An 18357-nucleotide genomic window follows, 5' to 3' on the forward strand; every position below is an offset into this window, starting at 1 on the left:
GTTGTCTTTGTATTGTGGTATCATTCTAGGTGAAGGTAGTATGCTACTCAAGGTCAGGGTCATACCAGCTTGGGCTACATGATCAGAGAGCTCCTCAATGTCTCTTTTCATGTAGTCCAGGGAGGTACATCTTAGATCATTTACACCAACATGTACAATGACAGCGTCATACTTGTACTTGTTCTGGAGTGACCTAAGTGCCTGTGTTATGTGGCGGATCCGAGCACCCGACAGGCAGTTGACAGTAACCTTCTCCTTGTTCAGCCTGGTGAGTGGAACATCCGTGTGCCTTACAATAGAGTCTCCTATTATAGCGTGTTAGGTATGGTGTTTTGCCTTAAGGGCTTTTGTGAGGCACACTGCTGAGGTCAATTATGTGTTTTCTGGCTTGTGTTTGGGGGTGCAGGTTGCTTGCTTGTCTGCTTTGGAGGGCACTGTTTCTTTTTCAGATTGGTACCTAGTGCCTCCGAATATGTTTTTGTGTATTTATGCATATGTTTTGCCGATGCTTGTTTTGTAGATTCATGTGTGACAGGTGGTGTGATGCAAGTGTGTCCCTTATCCTCTTGACTTTCTGTTACAATCATGGGTTGAGAGCGCTTAGCCTCCAGTCTGGCTGTGTATTTGCATCTCTCACAAGTGTTTGTGTCTAGAGGTAAGAGGAGAGGGTTGTCTGTATACATGAGGCAGTTGGGACATTGCCTCAGGATGCCCAATTCCACCAGATGAACTGGAGAGTACACCTGAAGCTGACCTCTGGACATGCTTTGAAGAGTAAATTGAACTTAAGTCCTGCAGACGATCGAGGGTCTTATGCTATATTATAATAGTGCTGTCTAGGAAATTTGGAGAATAATAGTGCTGTCTAGGAGATTAGGACAAGTGCTGATTTCTGTTTTGCAAGTGCTGCAATAAGAGCAGCTGATCTGAAGCACTTGAGTTGAGGCTTGCCTAGTTCTAAGGGAAAATTTACAGTGCAGACTTTGTGGGGCCGGGAATAGTATACCCCAGCTAACCGGCGCTGCTCTGTGCGCAAGACCGCGCAAAAAGAGAGTTGCAGGGTTTTTCCTCTAGATAAGTGAGGAAAGTGAGTACAAGAACTGTTTTTCTCTAAGCAAGTGAGAAAAGTAAGTACAAAAACTGTTTTCCTCTAGGTAATGAAGAAGATAGAGTGCTATAGTAATTAGTAGCTTATTTAGTGCTTACAAGTTCTGAACAAGTGCTGAGCATGAACAAGCAAACTTAAGTGCTAAAACTAAGAATCTGTATCTGCACTAGATGAGTTACAGGACAGAAACAAGTGCAAATACAGGCTTTCAAATCAGAAAGTTGAGAGAGGTGGAAGAGATTGCCCAAACGGCCAACAACTACAAATTCTGGGCCAGAACCACTACTTATGTGGTAGACAGGTTACCTAGTGCTTACCACTCCCACTGATAAGCTAAGGCTTCCCTCCAACACAGAAAGGCTTGGGGGACTGAGAAGCTTACATATAGTCCTGGATACAGCAAATCTGTATCTGGAACACTAGTTACAGGAAAGGTAGGAAAAAGGCTTACAGCTTTTTTTTTTTACAGAAAAATAGCAAAAACAGTAGTAAAAAACAATTCACATGCAGTGCAAACTAGCACACTTGAGTATGCAGCAATATTAGACCAAACACAGTTTAAAAAATGCAATTAAATTAAAAAGGACTAAAAGCAAGTGCAGAAAGAGTTTATTAGGTAGAATGTGGTAAAGAGATGGGACGGGGTAGTGTCCCAGATTAAATCTACAGTGGGGCAGGCAACTGCAAAAGCCACCAAATTTAAACTACAAACCAAAAATAGGGAGGGTGGGGGGACAAAACAGTTTCAACAAAGATCTAAGCAAAAACTAACAGTATAAACTTTAAAACAAAAAAAATATTCTCAGCTCTGTATATTTGCCGATCAGTCTCTCAGAACAGTGAGACAACAGTTTCAACACAGATCTAAGCAACAATTAAACTCTATATATACTCAGCTCTGTATAATATGTAAGACAGCCTCTCAGAACACAGGTTCCAGCAATTTGAATGCAGCTGTTACTATGCCAACTGAAGACACAGCAGAAAATGAGGTGGGGTGGGGAAAGCAGTTTCAGCAGAGATCCAAGCAAAAACTAACAGTACAAACTTTAAAACCAAAAAAATATTCTCAGTTCTGTATATTTGCCAATCAGTCTCTCAGAACAGTGAGACAACAGTTTCAACACAGATCTAAGCAACAGTTAAACTCTATAACCAAAAGATCTAAGCAACTGTTAAACTCTATAACCAAAAAAATATATACTCAGCTCTGTATAATTGCAGGTAATATGTAAGGCAGCCTCTCAGAACACAGGTTCCAGCAATTTGAATGCAGCTGTTACTATGCTAACTGAAGACACAGCAGAAAATGGGGTAGGGTGGGGGAAACAGTTTCAGCAGAGATCTAAGCAAAAACTAACAGTACAAACTTTAAAACCAAAAAAAAATATTCTCAGCTCTGTATATTTGCCGATCAGTCTCTCAGAACAGTGAGACAACAGTTTCAATACAGATCTAAGCACAATTAAACTCTATAACCAGAAAAAATATACTCAGCTCTGTATAATTGCAGATAATATATAAGGCAGCCTCTCAGAACACAGGTTCCAGCAATTTGAATGCAGCTGTTACTAAGCCAACTGAAGACACAGCAGAAAATGGGGTGGAGTGGGGAAAACCGTTTCAACAGAGATCTAAGCAAAAACTAACAGTACAAACTTTAAAACAAAAAAATATTCTCAACTCTGTATATTTGCCGATCAGTCTCTCAGAACATTGAGACAACAGTTTCAACACAGATCTAAGCAACAATTAAACTCTATAACCAAAAAAATATATACTCAGCTCTGTATAATTGCAGATAATAACTGAACTGTAAGCCTGCCTTTGCTCTGTTGTAGTAATTTAGTTTAGACCAAGGACAGTGTTCTTTAGTCAGATAGGAAAATTATAGCTAATCAGATCAGTTAGAGTTTTTCCGAATGTTGGATTTCTATCCTATGGTATTAATTTTATTTTCCTGGTGATTGAGTTCTGTTTATTTATTGGGAATTACTGTTTTGTATTTTTAATAATTTTGCTCATTATTAAATATTTTTATTAACTTGCATTGTGGCTGGTCAGTCAGTGATGTTCTTCATGTTTCACTGTTGCAGCCATCACCTGTGGGTTATCCCTGCTGCGGTAGCCCTTGGCCGACCCGAATACCAGAGTCAGTTTTTTTTGCGTCGGCTGCAGTCGCCTGTAAAGCAAGGCAGCCAGTGTCATTACATCAGTCTTTCTTGCCGTGGAGCCTGTAGCATAAGCAATTTGCACGAGTGCCAGTCGGTTGCTACCAGAGTTTGAATTTCAGCTGAAAACGTCTAAAGCGAAGTACCCCGTTGAGGACCATTTTTTCTTGCACTAACCGATGTCCAAAAAAGTTAACAATTGTCTAGCTTGTAGAAAGCAGATCCCACACCGAGACTTCCATTCTTACTGAGTCACTTGTTTAGGCCCAGACCACGATCTCCCCCATTGCCGGTTCTGTGCCTTCTTTAATGCGAGAACCATTCGCCATATAGCCCTTATTGTAGACAATTATTTTCATGTTCCATCTTCACATTCCGAAATGGCGTCTGTCAGCCATCAATCCATGGACATTCCGAAAAAACGCAGAGATAATGATAGAGACAGACTACACAAGGCTAAGCCTTCTGATGACTCTACCTCTAAGCAGGTCGTCAGTTCTCTGGAATTCAGTGAAGCACTTTCACAGACCCTGATGCCCGATTCGATATCTATACAAGCCTCTACCAAGACCCTTTTGGAGTCCAGTATGCCACAGAAATCTTCATCGTCTTCCGAGCCTTTGGCTGTCTCTGCTTCGGTTGGGTCCGGAGCCGTGATGCAGGCACCGGCTTCCTAGGAGGCCTTTCGCACTACCGAATCTAGACAAAAAACAATGTCTTCTCATCCGACTACTGTTTCTGTCAGACCGACGGATTCTGTCAGACCTAGAAGCTAGGCCACTCCTAGAAAATCTGCTACTATCCACCATCTTGCTCTTGCTTCATCACCCCAAGCACAAGTGCTCAAAAAGGAATGATGATCTTATCTCCCTTTTCTGGGGTAGTTAGGCCACAACTTCTAAAAGGAAAAGGCACCCTTAGGCCTTCTCCAGAAATTATGACAGAACAGGATTCTGAGAAATCTGACTATTCAGATCTTGAAGAGGAACAGCAATCTCTGACTGCTTATGAGGATTCAAATGCAAAGGAATCCATGCCTTCTGCCTCCCCTCTAGAGGACCTTTCCTTTGGGGGAACTCTTCACACCCTCAAGGAACATTTCCAATGGGAATATCAGGGCTTCCCCCTGTCTAAGAAAAGACTTAGAGAGTTTCTGGACATGCCCCAGCACAGATCCCTGGCCATCCCCCTATTTTAGAAGTGATGGATGATTTCCATGAATCCAACTTAGCCCAGGACGCCCTCCCACCTGCTCCCAGTAAACCTGACAGATATTACAGAGTACCGGATTCTCACAAATACCTGTACAGAAATCCTGCTGCAGACCCAGAGGTCATTACCAAGGGACCTAAAGGAGCTAAGACTAGTTCTGCCAAGAATCCTATTCCTTCAGACAAGGATTCCAGAGGTCTGGACAGATGGGGTAAAAAAGTACACACCTCTGCAACGTAAGCTATTAGAGCACTCAACTGTCAGTTCCATATGTTAAAATATCAACAGCACACTTTTGAACTATTAAAACAAACTATTTCTACCTTTCCTGACTCTCCCAGTTCAAAAGAGTTAGCAGATTTACTGCACTCTGCTTATCAACTGGCCAAACACTCATTACACTGTGGATATGACACCCTAGAAGCCTCTAGCAGGGCAGCAGTTTTAGGATCTGTCGTTAGGAAACATGCATGGCTGAAGGAACAACCTCTCCCTGATCATGTCAAGTCTAAACTAATTGATGCACCCCTGGATAAGGACCGCTTGTTTGGAGTAAAAGCAGAAGAGGTGCTTAAAAAGATGAAAGACAAAGCAAAATTTATGCAAACAATAAAAGATTTATTTCAGGTTCAAGCTCCCAGGTTTAGCAGGAACTTTCCCTCTAAGCACTGGTCCTTCCCTGCACCTAGCAGACAGGGCCAAGGTAAGTCCCGCAGGGACAAACCATCCAGGCCCCTATCCCAGGGCCAGCAGAGAAGCAAACAGTGGACCACTTCTGCCCCAAAGGCAGGGAGTTCTAAGCCACCCTTCTGTGGCAAAAACTCCCAATGACTCCCCCTCCCTTCACTCACCAAAAGCTAGGAGGAAGGCTCTCCCTCTTCAACGAAAATTGGCTTTCTGTAACAAAGGATCAGTGGGTCTTAAAGATCATTTGTCAGGGATACAAATTCTCTTTCAGTGAACTCCCAATTCCGAGAGGGTACCCAGACGTACCTCGAAATCAGTGGCCAGAGGCATTGAAACAGGTTCAAACTCTCATATCCCAGGGGGCAGTAGAACCTATCCCCTTAGATCAAACAGGCAAAGGCTTTTATTCCAGCCGATTCCCTGTTCCCAGAAAAGAGGGCACTTGGATCTATCCATTTTGAACACCTCCCTGGTGGTTCTCAGATTCAAAATGCTTTTTCTTTAGTGATTGAAGAATGCTTATACTTGCCTTGATAACTTCCTGGGCCACCCCGAAAGCCTGGCTACTTAGGTCATTTGCTATCATTTGTTTTAATGTCTAATTTTCGTAGTTGGACACCCCTTTAAAAGGGCATGAAGACCCTCTGATTGGTGGCAGGATTACCCTATTATTTTGGGGAAGGGACACTGCTGGAAATCTATGTCAGACTTTTCCTGAAGTGTTTGGATGTGTGAGATTTAATTTATTTAAGTGTGAGTGTATCAGAGGTCTTAAACTAGGACACATTGCTCTGTTGTGTGTAATAAGGAGTTACATTAGGAGTGGACAGAAGTGTACAGTCCAGTCCCAGGTTATAGAGTGTGTTCCTGTTGTACTGTTAGAGAGAAAAACTGTGAAATAGTACTCCTGTTTAAGTAACAGTCTCAAAATAGAGTCAGTACTGAGGATTGAAGCTCCTTAATTACTGACCCAGGATAGTGGGAGACATCACATTATTTGGTGGGAGTTCACTGGGATATTTTCTGGATGTCACACAAATGATAATACAGATTTTGGTCGAGGCCCGGATTAACAACTACCGCCACTAGTACTGTTAGCCAACAGGTTGCTGGTGGAAATTGGGCTACTGTTGGCCAGAGAAGAGGGAGAAGAGGGGGAAGGCATGCCTGGAGGCAGGAGGAGAGGTGGAAGGTTAGGAGTGTGAAGTGAGGTTAGGAACTTTGAATGTTCAGCAGTATGACTGGTAAAGGGAGTGAGCTAGCTGATATGATGGAGAGAAGGAAGGTCGATGTATTGTGCGTGCTAGAGACCAGATGGAAGGGGAGTAAGTATCAGTGGTAGGTTCAAATTGTTATACCATGGTGTGGATGGGAAGAGAAATGGGGTAGGAGTTATTCTGAAGGAACAGTGTGTCAAGAGTGTTTTGGAGGTGAAAAGAGTGTCAGACAGAGTGATGTTTATGAAGCTGGAAATTGATGGTATGTAGGAGGAGAAGTGAGGGCAGTGCCAAGGATTAGATGGTAGAAGTTTAAAAAGGATGATTGAGAGGTAGAGTGCAGGGAAGAGTTGTCACTGCATGGCAGTGAAGAGTTACCAGATAGCTATAGGTGGGCAACTACAGCAGTGGTGGTAAGGGAGACAGCTAGAAAGGTGCTTGGTGTGACATCTGGACAGAGGAAGGGAGAACAAGGAAACCTGGTGTTGGAAGAAGGAAGTGCAGGAGAGTATACAGAGGAAGAGGTTGGCAAGGAAGAAGTGGGATTGTCAGGGAGATGAAGAAAGTAGAGAGGAGTACATGGAAATGAGACGTATGGTGAAGAGAGAAGGTGGCAAAAGCTAAGGATAAGATGTATGGCAAGTTGTATGAAAGGTTGGACACTAAGCAGAGAGAAAAGGACCCATACCGGTTGGCTAGACAGAGGGACCAAGCTGGGAAAGATGTGCAGCAGGTTAGCGTGATAAAGGATAATGAGAGAAACGTACTCACAAGTGAGGACAGTGTGTTGAGCATATGGAAAGACTACTTTGAGGGACTGATGAATGAAGAGAATGAGAGAGAGTGAGAGAGAGAGAAGGCTGGATGATGTTGGGATAGTGAATCATTAAGTGCAACAGATTAGCAAGGAGGAAGTAAGGACAGCTATGAAGAGGATGAAGAATGGAGAGGCTGTTGGTCCAGATGACATACTTCTGGAAGCATGTCATGTTTAGGAGAGATGCCAGTGGAGTTTCTCACCAGATTGTTTAACGAAATCTTGGAAAGTGAGAGGATGCCTGAGGAGTGGATAAGTGTATTGGTAACAATTTAAGAACAAGGGTGATGTGCAGAGCTGTAGTAACTACAAAGGAATACAACTGATCAGTCACAGCATGAAGTTATGGAAAGAGTAGTGGAAGATAGATTAAGAAAGGAGGTGATGATTAGTGAGCAGCAGTACAGTTTTATGCCAGGAATGAGCACTACAGATGTGATGTTTGCTCTGAGGGTGTTGATGGAGAAGTATAGAGAAGGTCAGAAGGAGTTGCATTGTGTCTTTGTGGACTTGGAGAAAGCATATGCAGGCTGCATAGAGAGGAGTTGTGATATTGTATAAGGAAGTAGGGAATGGCAGAGAAGTATGTAAGAGTGGTACAGGATATGTATGAGGGCAGTGTGACGGTAGTGAGGTCTGCGATAGGAGTTGCATTCAAGGTGGAGGTGAGATTACATCAAGGATCTGCTCTGAGCCCTTTCTTATTTGCAGTGGTGATGGACAGATTGACAGACAAGATCAGACAGGAGTCCCCGTGGATTATGATGTTTGTGGATGACATTGAGATCTGTAGTGAGAGTAGGGAACAAGTTAAGGAGGCCCTGGAGAGGTGGAGATATGCTCTAGAGAGAAGAGGAATGAAGGTCAGCAGGACTAAGACAGAATATATGTGTGAATGAGAGGAAGGACAGAGGTATTGTGAGGATGCAGTGAGTAGAGTTCGCGAAGGTGGATGAGTTTAAATACTTGGGATCAACAGTTCAGGGTAATGGTGAGTGTGGAAGAGAGGTAAAGAAAAGAGTTCAAGAAGGGTGTCTGGAGTGATTTTTGATAGACTGGTACCAGTAAGAGTGAAAGGGAAAGTTTACGAGGTGGTAGTGAGACCATCTATGTTGTATGAGTTGGAGATGGTGGCACTGATGAAAAGACAGGAGTCAGAGCTGAAGGTGGCAGAGTTAAAGATGCTAAGGTTTGCATTGGGTGTGGCTAGGATGGACAGGATTAGGAATGAGTATATTAGAGGGTCAGCTGAGATTGGACAGTTTGGAGACAAAGCCAGAGGTGAGATTGCATTGGATTGGACACGTGCTGAGGAGTGATGCTTGGTATATATTGGGAGAAAGAAGCTAAGGCTAGAGCTGCCAGGTAAAAGGAAGAGAGGGAGGGCGTAAGATAAGGTTTATGGATGTTGGGAAAGAACATGCAGGTGGCTGGTGTGACAGAGCAAGATGCTGAGGACAGGAAGAAAAGGAAACCGATGATTCTCTGTGGCGATCCCCAATGGCAGCAGCTGAAAGAAGAAGAATATTTTCTGTAAGACGTGTGCTTTGTCCCACTGCAGGTTTCATCTGACAGATCTGCCCAATACCTGAGTTTTGAGGACTTGTAGTTTATAAGGTTGTCATGGAGGCTTGTAGCACCTAAAGTGATGCTGATTGTTGCATTATTGCTGCCTGTGCTTTCTATCATATTAATGCTTTTTTTTTTTTTGTTTTTGTTTTTTTTTTTTTGCTGTTGCTTAATAGTCACTTGAGAGGAGTTTATGTACTTAGTGGTGTTTTTTGTTTCTTCATTTTGTTGTATTAAGCATTTTACTTATTTTTCTGAAATTTATGCTTTGTGTGTATTGGACAGGAGCCTTTGTCTGTATTCCTGCATTGTCTTGACAACAGCAGAAAAGTTATAAAGTTGTAATTCAGTTTTCTTTTGAGACTGTATTTTTTTAGGCAACTCCTTTCATTGGGCTGTGCCACCTTCTTCTCTGTTCCTTTTAGAAGCAGTTTCTATAAAAGTAGCCTTCTGTTTTATATCTGTTGTTGATAGAAGCCTAAAGCTTTTGACTACTCCCTAGTTTCAGTTTTTTAGCACATAGTTATGAGGAGTTAAAGTGCGGAACCCTAACTTTTTGGAAGTTTGTCGGCTACTGAAAGTGATGTCAGACATATTTAATTTGTTCCCCGATTCTGATGACAGTAGTTCACGTCAGGAGCGGCCTTAGGTCAACTGGTGCCCTAGGCAAAAGGGCTCCACGGTGCCCCCCACCACACCTCTTGGTGCCCCCATCCTGGTCTACCTACACCAAATAAATACTGTTTACTTGTTCTTTTAAGGTCACAGTTTCATATGTTTGGTTATCAGGCTTATCAGTTGCTGCTGTTCATGAAGTTTCATTGTCATTGCCCCGTGTCAATGTTTCTTTACGTATGTGTCAAGTTTATTTTTGAGGAAAACTAATGATTAGCTTGTTCTGATAGTAATCTTGGAAGACGTGTAGTATATTTTTCTTGTTTGTCTCCTGTGCATGTTAAGATGACAGCTTGTTCAGCTGTACTATTTTGTTTTTACAGTGAGGAAAACATTGTCTACATTACAGTCTTGTCAACTGTAAATTCTGGCAAAGAAACCAGAAAAAAATGATCATAGTTGAAATAATAGTTTAAACTTTACCTTTTTACTAGGCTGAAGAATTTCGACGCATTTGGAAGACCCCACCTCGTGAAAAAGCCTGTTTTTTCCACCACGTCAAGAAGTCTGACGCAGACCGTGGCATTGAAAGAGTTGGAAGGTAAGTAGGATAAATGTCCCTGTTGGACATTATATAAAAATAAATCAGACATTTAATAAACATTTAATTTTGTTTTAACAGCTGTAATTTGATTTAAGGCCACCTTCTTTGTAGTCTATAACACTGAAGTATGTTGTCTGTATGTGTATGAACTTATCTGGGTGTTCACTGCTATCTGCATGTCAGAATAAGTTAATTGTGTTTACTTTCACTCAGTGTCATGACTGAAAGAGGCTTGTGGAGTAGTTTAACTTAACCATTTAACAAACAAATTACTTGATGAAAGCTGGAAGTAATTCAGAAGACAGTGCTGTACAGGGCTGGAGGCCTTTGTTGTTGTGGAGTCGGAGCCTGTCCCAACCTGAAAGGCACAGTAACATGGCAAGACTCTTGCAGTGGGGATTGTGCAAACACTGTAATATAAAAGTAAAGTACAGTTGTGTACACTTACCATAAATTTAGATGTTCGAGTGTATTCACTGTTGCAGTCACTACATTTGGGTAATCTGCTGGCAGGTTGTCCTCAGTTGGCCTGATTAACAAAGTCTTGGGTCCTGCGTCGGTTGCTGTCCCTTTTTCCATGATGTCAGGTCATCAGGGGTATAAAACATGCAGCCGACGCCATTACATCAGTTTTTCTTGCCCCAGATGTCAGGTGCCCCCCAAATGGGGAGCAAATAAAATTAAAAACACAAAAAATATACCTCCAATCCCAAAAGCAAATATACCAAAAGGGCCTATAAGCATAGTGAAAGAAAGTATAGGTATAGTCAGAGATAAATAGGGGGCTGGAGGGGGAGGGTAACCAGGACTGCAACAGTGAATACACTCGATCATCTACATTTATGGTAAGTGTACACAACTGTACTATGTTCGTTGTGTTTCACTGTTGCAGTCATTACATTTTTTGTAGATTCCCAGAGCTGTGGTAGGGTTGAGGAAATTATACAGCATTAGGACCAGCTATAAGGCCCTGCAGGACAGCAGTGGCAAAGCCAGCTCTGGAATTAGAGAAGAAAGGTAAATGGTAATGTTTGGTGAATGTATGAACTGAGCTCCAGGTAGCAGCTTCTAGAATGTCTCTGATTGGAACACCTCTGAGAAAGACTGTAGAAGTAGTTGCAGCCCTGGTGGAATGAGATCTGAGCCCCTGGGGGATAGTTTTACCATGGTGCATGTAGCAGAAACGAATACAATGGCTTATCCATTTGGAAATAGTCTGCTTTGAAATAGCCTTCCCTTCTGCCCCTGCAGCAAATGCCACCAGTAGTTGTTCAGATTTTCTTTCAGATTTCGTCCTGTTTAAGTAAAATCTAAGTTGTCTGCGCACATCCAGTGAATGCAGGATTCGCTCCCCCTTGTTCTGTGTATTGAGAAAGAAAGTTGGCAAATGAATGGTCTGATTAAGAGCCACACTGGACACCACCTTAGGCATGAAGGATGGATTGGTCCTGAGAGACACCCTGTCCGCATGAAAAATGATGAAAGACTCCACTGCCATAAGAGCCTGTAATTTGGAAATCCTTCTAGCTGAAGTGACTGCTAAAAGGAAAGCTGTTTTCCATGAGAGAAATTTTAAGTCTGCAGTAGCAGCTGGCTGGAAAGGAGGGAGAGTGAGTTTTTCCAATACAAAATTGAGGTCCCAGGCAGAGTTTGGAGCTCTCCTGGGTAGTCTTACGTTTTTGGCCCCTCTGAGATACTGCTTTAGCAGAGGATGAGAGAAGAGGGGAGGTTCTGTGTTGTAATGAGCTGAAATGGCTGAGGCATGGATTTTTATGGAAGAAAAGGGCAGGCCCTTGTGAAGCATCTCAGTTAAGTATTGTAAAATCTGAGGAATATTGGGCACTGCTGTGCTTTTCCCTTGTGATTGATTCCAGGCACAGAATCTTTTCCATTTGTCAGCATAAGATTTTCTAGTACTAGGCCTTCTTGCCTCCAAAATGACATCTATCACAGGTTTGCTGAGGGATGCTAAGGATGAATTTAGGTGATTAGCCATGCTGCACAATTCAAAGTTTGGAGCTGAGTGTGCAGAATTTGGTTGTTCTGCTGAGACAGTAAGTAAGGTGTTTGAGGCAGGTGCCACAGTGGAAGATGTAACACATTGTGCGGGATTGGGTACCAGTGTTGGCGAGGCCAGTCTGGAGCAATCAAAATCATTTTTGGTTTGTCCTGTTTGACTTTTAGTAGAACTTTGGAGAGCAGAGGCAGAGGGGGAAAGGCGTAGACTGATAGTTTTTTCCAGCTGAAGGATAGAGCATCCACTTTCCAGGCTTTTTGTGATGAGTTTTTGTGCAGAATTTGTCCAACTGATAGTTCTGGGGTGAAGCAAAAATATCTATGTCTGGACTCCCCCATTTGCGTGTCAGCATGTTGAAAATCCGTGGTTCCAGTTTCCATTTGTGTGTGTCCATGAGATTTCTGCTTAGTTCGTCTGCCAGAGTATTCAGCTTTCCTGGCAGGAATTGAGCTTGTAGTTGTATTTGATAGCTCAAGGCCGTGTTCCACAACGCCATGGCTAGTCTGCAAAGGGGGTAGGAGTGTGTACCCCCCTGCTTGTTTATGTACGACATAACTGTGGTGTTGTCTGTCTTTATCATTAATTGTCCTGGATGAAGGTAGTCCTTGAAGGCTGTCAGTGCATTCTGTACAGCTAGCATTTCTTTTTGTTTCATATGAAGGTGCATTAGATTTGGACTTCATTTGCCCTGAATGCACGTCCCTGCCAGATGCGCCCCCAAGCATAGTCTGATGCGTCTGTAGTTAGAGTTTGGGCGGCAGGGGGTGGAGAGAATGGCAGTCCCTTGTTTTGGTGGCAGGTCTTTGCCCACCATAGTAACTCTAGTTGCAGGCAAGGTATGATAGGAATCATTGTTTCCAGGCTGTGACAATGTTGACTCCATGCACTTTTTAAGTACCACTGAAGGTTCTTCATATGCAGTCTTGCATATGGAATTAGAAGAATGCAGGAGGCCATGAACTCCAAGGCTTGCAGAATTTGTCTTGCAGATAGCAGGGTTGTTGTGGCCACCTGTTTGAAGTAAGTTACCAAATGAATTTGCTTTTCTGGCGTAAGGTAGGCCATCTGGGCAGTTGTATTCAAACTTGTACCCAGGAATGTAATTTTTTGAGTGGGTACCAGTTGTGATTTCTTTTTGTTTATAGTGTACCCTAGACAAGTTAGAACCCTTTTTACAAATGCCAGATGTTTTAGAAGAATGTCCCTGTTTTCTGCCTGAATTAGACAATCGTCCAGGTATGGATGTATTTGAATATTTCTTTGCCTGCAAAATGCAATTACTGGAGCCAGGCACTTTGTGAAGACCCTGGGCGCAGTAGATAAGCCAAAGGGCAGTGGAGAGAACTGGTAATGCAAGTAGCCTGCTTTGAAGCCGAGGTATCTTCTACAAGGTTCCCTGATTGGGATATGCAGGTTAGCCTCTTTTAAGTCTAGAGTTACCAACCAGGCGTCTCTGCCTAGCATAGGAAGTAACTGTTGAAGAGTCAACATCTTGAATTTTGGAATGTCCAGAAATGTGTTTAGAGTAGATAAGTCCAGAATTGGACACCATGACTTGTCTTTTCTGGGTACCAGGAAAAGCCTTGAATAGAAACCTTGTCCCTTTTCCTCTTCTGGTACTGGTTGAATAGCCCCTATGTTCATGAGGGACAGTACTTGTTTCTGGGCCTCTGCCCACTGATTTTGGGGCAGGTCTGGCCATCCGTTTGGGATTGACAATGTGTGGAAATGAAATCTGTATCCCTGGGATACTATATTTAAAACCCATTTGTCCTGGGTTATAAGCTGCCAGTTTCTTGCATGAAGTGCCAGTTTTCCCCCCAAAGGGGCAACTAAAAGTAAGTGTTTGGTAAGAGTAAACGGAAGTCATTCAGACTGCTTACCATAGGGAGGTGTCTTGTTGTTTACAGATTTGGAGGAGGAGGCACCCCATTGTTTTGCTGTAAAAGTCCCTTGTGACTGAAACCTGGAGCCTTTGGAATGTCTGGGTTTGACTTGAGTGGCTCTCGAAGGAACTGGAAAGGACCAGTTCTTAGTGGGCCAATGACTACTAAACCTTGGTGGTTGCACTTGTAAGAAATCTTTCACAGTTTGCATAGATTTAGCTTTATCTTCCATCTTTTTTAAAACTTCTTCAGCCTTATTACCAAAGAGACGGTCCTGTTGTAAAGGAGCATCCAACAATTTTGCTTTAACATGATCAAGCAGAGCTTGCTCTTTGAGCCAAGCATGCCTTCTTAGCACAGACCCAGTTACAGCAGCCCTGCAAGAGGCCTCCAAAGAATCAAAACCACATTGCAAAGTATGTTTTCCAACTTGTTCAGCTGAATGCAATAGATCCTGTAAATCTTTATTTTCCACACAGTCAGAAATCAACATCATTTTCTGTTTAAGCAGTCCCATGATATGCTGTTGATATTTAGGCATATGAAATTGACAGTTTAAAGCCCTGATTGCCAAGGTTGCGGAAGTGTAAACCTTCTTACCCCATCTATCCAGCACCCTGGAATCTCTATCAGAAGGGGTAGGATTTTTAGCAGTAGAAGCCTTAATGCCCTTGGGACCCTGAGAAATGGTTTCAGGATCTGCAATAGGATTTTTGCAAAGGAATTTGTGGGAGTCAGGAACCCTGTATTATCTGTCTGGCTTACAAGGAGCCGGAGGCAGAGAATCAGGAGCCATACAAGATTCTGAAAAAACATCATTAACAATATCTAGAACAGGAGGTATAGCCAAAGGCTTATGCTGAGGTAGAAGAAGAAAATCCCCAAGTATCGTTTTAGATTCAGAGAAATCCTTACTTTCCCAGTGGAAATGTTCCCTTAAAGTATGTAAAGTTTCCCCAAAAGAAAAATTGTCAGGGGGAGAAGCAGAAGGAATGAAATTGTCTGCATCAGAGCCTCATAAGTAGGTATAGACAAATCCTGTTCATTAGAAGAGTCAGAAGAAATAGAATCCTGTTCCGAAGATTCATAATCAAATGTCTTGCCTGGTCCTCTTAGAATGGGGGGTTGGCTAGCCCTGATCAGAGTAATTAAATCTTCAGCCATTTTGATCATTTGTTTTTTAGGCATAGGGGGCCAGCACATGTGTCCCAGGCGTCGTTTGTTTTCGTCATAGGGTTAGATTTTGGCCTTAATTTTGAAGATGGCATAGGTCTAATATACAAATCTGTAGGCCTGAAAACACCCTCAGAAGCCGGTGCCTACACAGCGGCTCTGGACCCATCTAAGGTAGAGACATCCACGGGTTCTATAATTGAAGCATCTCGCGGCATACTGGACTCCGAATGGGTCTCAGTAGAGGCCTGCGAATCAGAAGTAGCGGGTATCAGGGGCTGTGAAAGCACCTCACTGAGTACCGGCGAACTGGCTTAGGAGAAGCGTTGCCATCAGTTTTGGACCTCAATGGCCTGTCTTTTTCTTTGCGGTTTTTATGTATTCTGCTAGTCGGATTGCTAACCGGCAAGATTTCTGGATAATTAAAGCGTGAGCCAAAATATTTAGAAGCAAAAATGTACCGACGTTTAATAGTGCGTTGATTAAATTTAGCACAAAACTGACAGCAATGTACGTCGTGGTCAGGGCCTAGGCAAGAAATACAGTACAAATGAAAATCCTTACGAGGTATTTGCTTCCCACAAGTAATGCAATTATTAACTTTTACTGACATCGGTAAGGAGCAAGAAAAAGTTTCCCCAACGGGGTACTTAGCTTTTTAGTTGAAGACTTCATTTCTGAAACTAGAAAACGAAAATTTCAAGAGTCGGCCAACTGGCATTTGCGAACTGCTTCTGCTTCGGGCACCGCACGGCAAGAAAGACTGATGTAATGGCGTCGACTGCATGTTTTATACCCCTGACGACCTGACGTCATGGAAGAAGGGACAGCAACCGACGCAGGACCCAAGACTTTGTTAATCAAACTGACTGAGGGCAACCTGCCAGCTGACTACCCAAATGTAATGACTGCAACAGTGTAACACGAAGAACATCTGAGAAGCATTAGAAATGCAAAACACAATGCATTATTGAGAATGATGGTGTACATTATATGGGATTACTCACTACCAGCAATTCAAAAATAGATGAGAAAACCAGATAAAGTAGTTCTTGAAAAAGACAAAAGTAGCATTGATCACTGAAACTGCTAGACCTAGTGATAACAATGAGTTATGTAAAGAGAGAGACAAAGTCATAAAATATCAGTATTTGCAGGCAGAAACAGCAGGAGTGAGGAAAAAAAACATACTCAGTTAAAGTAGTACTAGGAGCAATGGGTCTAATAAAGAATTTACAGTCATACTTAAATATGTTACCAGTATGTGTAACCTTGCATTAATTACAGGAGGAGTCAGTTCTGAGCATGTTGCAGGTGCTTGAGAGGAGCAGACTTAGCTAACATTAAAAGACTAAAACAGTACTAATTTCATGAATGCTAATCATACTTTGACATAGGAAGGGGGTCCATTCCTCTCACGGTATTAGAAACCTAAAATAAATTAAAATGACAACAGTGGCCTTACTCAAGGATCTATGGTTGTGGTGGGTATGCTCACAGAGGCATACTACATGTAACATTTTTAGTTTGTACAGATGTACTGTAAATTTATTTTATGCTCATTCTTTCTGTGCCTTATTACTCTGAAAGACTGAAATGTCCTCACAAATAGCTTCTTTGTTAGCAGTTTTCTCACTTGGGCTCCACTGAAAGTAAATGGGTACTGCAGAGTTAGACAGTCTGAATTAAATTAAAATGACAACAGTGGCCTTGCTCAAGGATTTATGGTTGTGGTGGGTATGCTCACAGAGGCATACTACATGTGACATTTTCAGTTTGTACAGATGTACTGTAAATTTATTTTATGCTCATTCTTTCTGTGCCTTATTACTCTGAAAGACTGAAATGTCCTCACAAATAGCTTCTTTGTTAGCAGTTTTCTCACCTGGGCTCCACTGAAAGTAAATGGGTACTGCAGAGTTAGACAGTCTGAATAAGTAAAAGTAAAGGATAGGACTAGACTGTGGCAGTGACAGCTGTTTCAGAGAACATCTACAACACTTTCAGTGGAGTCAGTACTGCTCGACTTGCATTGGTCTGGTTTTACTATAGAGAAAAATAAAGGCTGGGACAAAAGTGGAGGAGGTTTGACTGCTGTGAATATTTGGATGGATTTATCATACGTTTTTATGAATTTAGAATACTCAGGTCATATGGAAGGAAGATGGCAGGGTATTGTTCATATAAAAACCTTATTTTACATTTTACATCTTGAAGAACCCAACATACATTACACTTTTCATAAAACACATTTTCCTTCTGCTTGTAAGCACACAAACACCAAATAATAAATGTTTTTATAAAACGTAACAATTTTTGACTCTGTTACATAGTGGTGAATTATTCTACATAAGCAGAATTAAAATTACCGTAGTTTTTCATCACTGCTTGCAGTTTTCCTTCACTACCTACTGGCTATACTTTATGAGACCTGATTGTTTAATTCACTTCTTGCCATCTGTTTATCCATACAGTGTAACCCGAGAAACTATTTATTACATCATACTTTCCAAGTCATTTTACTTTCCAAGTTTGAGGTCTCGTTCACTGTTGATGTAACTTTTTTTATATGATTGCCTTCTTTGCTACAGTTAATTGATGCCTACACATGCCCAGTTTCCAGTGATAGTTTAGCATGAATAAATTCTTACACAGGTCAAGTTCAATATTAAATACATATGCGAACATTTTTGCCATCCTGTTATGAAAACACAGTAGTCAAAGCTCTTCCTGGGATGCAGAATATAATGCGTACCTGGGTCATCATCTGAATGGGTATTTCGGAGCTTTTATACCTTTAAAGTTCACCCTAGCTAAAATTATTTGAATAATCTTCTTTTTCTCCTGCAAAGAAAGTCCAAGAATCTGGAAAGTGAATATTGCTCTCTTTGTAGATGCATAGATGACTTTGATAATGTTCGGAGTTGCTCCTGGGTAGACTTTTAGCCTAACTTGCATTTTATCTAAGCGTTTTGAAAAAAAATCATTACTAAAAAAAGTAGAAAAGAACTAAATTTGATTAATAGTTTTTACCAACATGGATTTGTATATGGCTGTTCTTGTTAGTCGTTAGTCTAACTTGAAAAGTTTCTATGAAAGTATTTTTTGTTAACTGAATAAGGGTTTTTCTGTTGATGCAGTTTACCTGGACTTCGTAGAGCATTTGATTCCATCCCCTATGATGTGATTTTGAAATGTATGGAAGATTTAACTATTAACCACTACTTAATGGGAATGGATGGTGGGACCTTTATTGTGAGAATAAAGTACTGCCTGTCTAA

At 41.9% G+C, this 18357-nt stretch overlaps 1 protein-coding gene across 1 annotated transcript in view; it reads left to right on the forward strand.

Annotated features, from left to right (window-relative positions):
* The window catches only part of ANKLE2 (ankyrin repeat and LEM domain containing 2), a gene marked incomplete in the record, with an annotated part of 2117323 nt that overhangs the window by 1733317 nt on the left and 365649 nt on the right, over nucleotides 1-18357 (forward strand). Inside the window, 1 exon segment of the mRNA XM_044060669.1 lies at nucleotides 9891-9997. Within this exon segment, the coding sequence (XP_043916604.1) occupies nucleotides 9891-9997 (107 nt within the window).

Source organism: Protopterus annectens, chromosome 2.part0 (assembly GCF_019279795.1).
Source record: "Protopterus annectens isolate FY-2018-M chromosome 2.part0, PAN1.0, whole genome shotgun sequence".
Taxonomy (NCBI): domain Eukaryota; kingdom Metazoa; phylum Chordata; order Ceratodontiformes; family Protopteridae; genus Protopterus; species Protopterus annectens.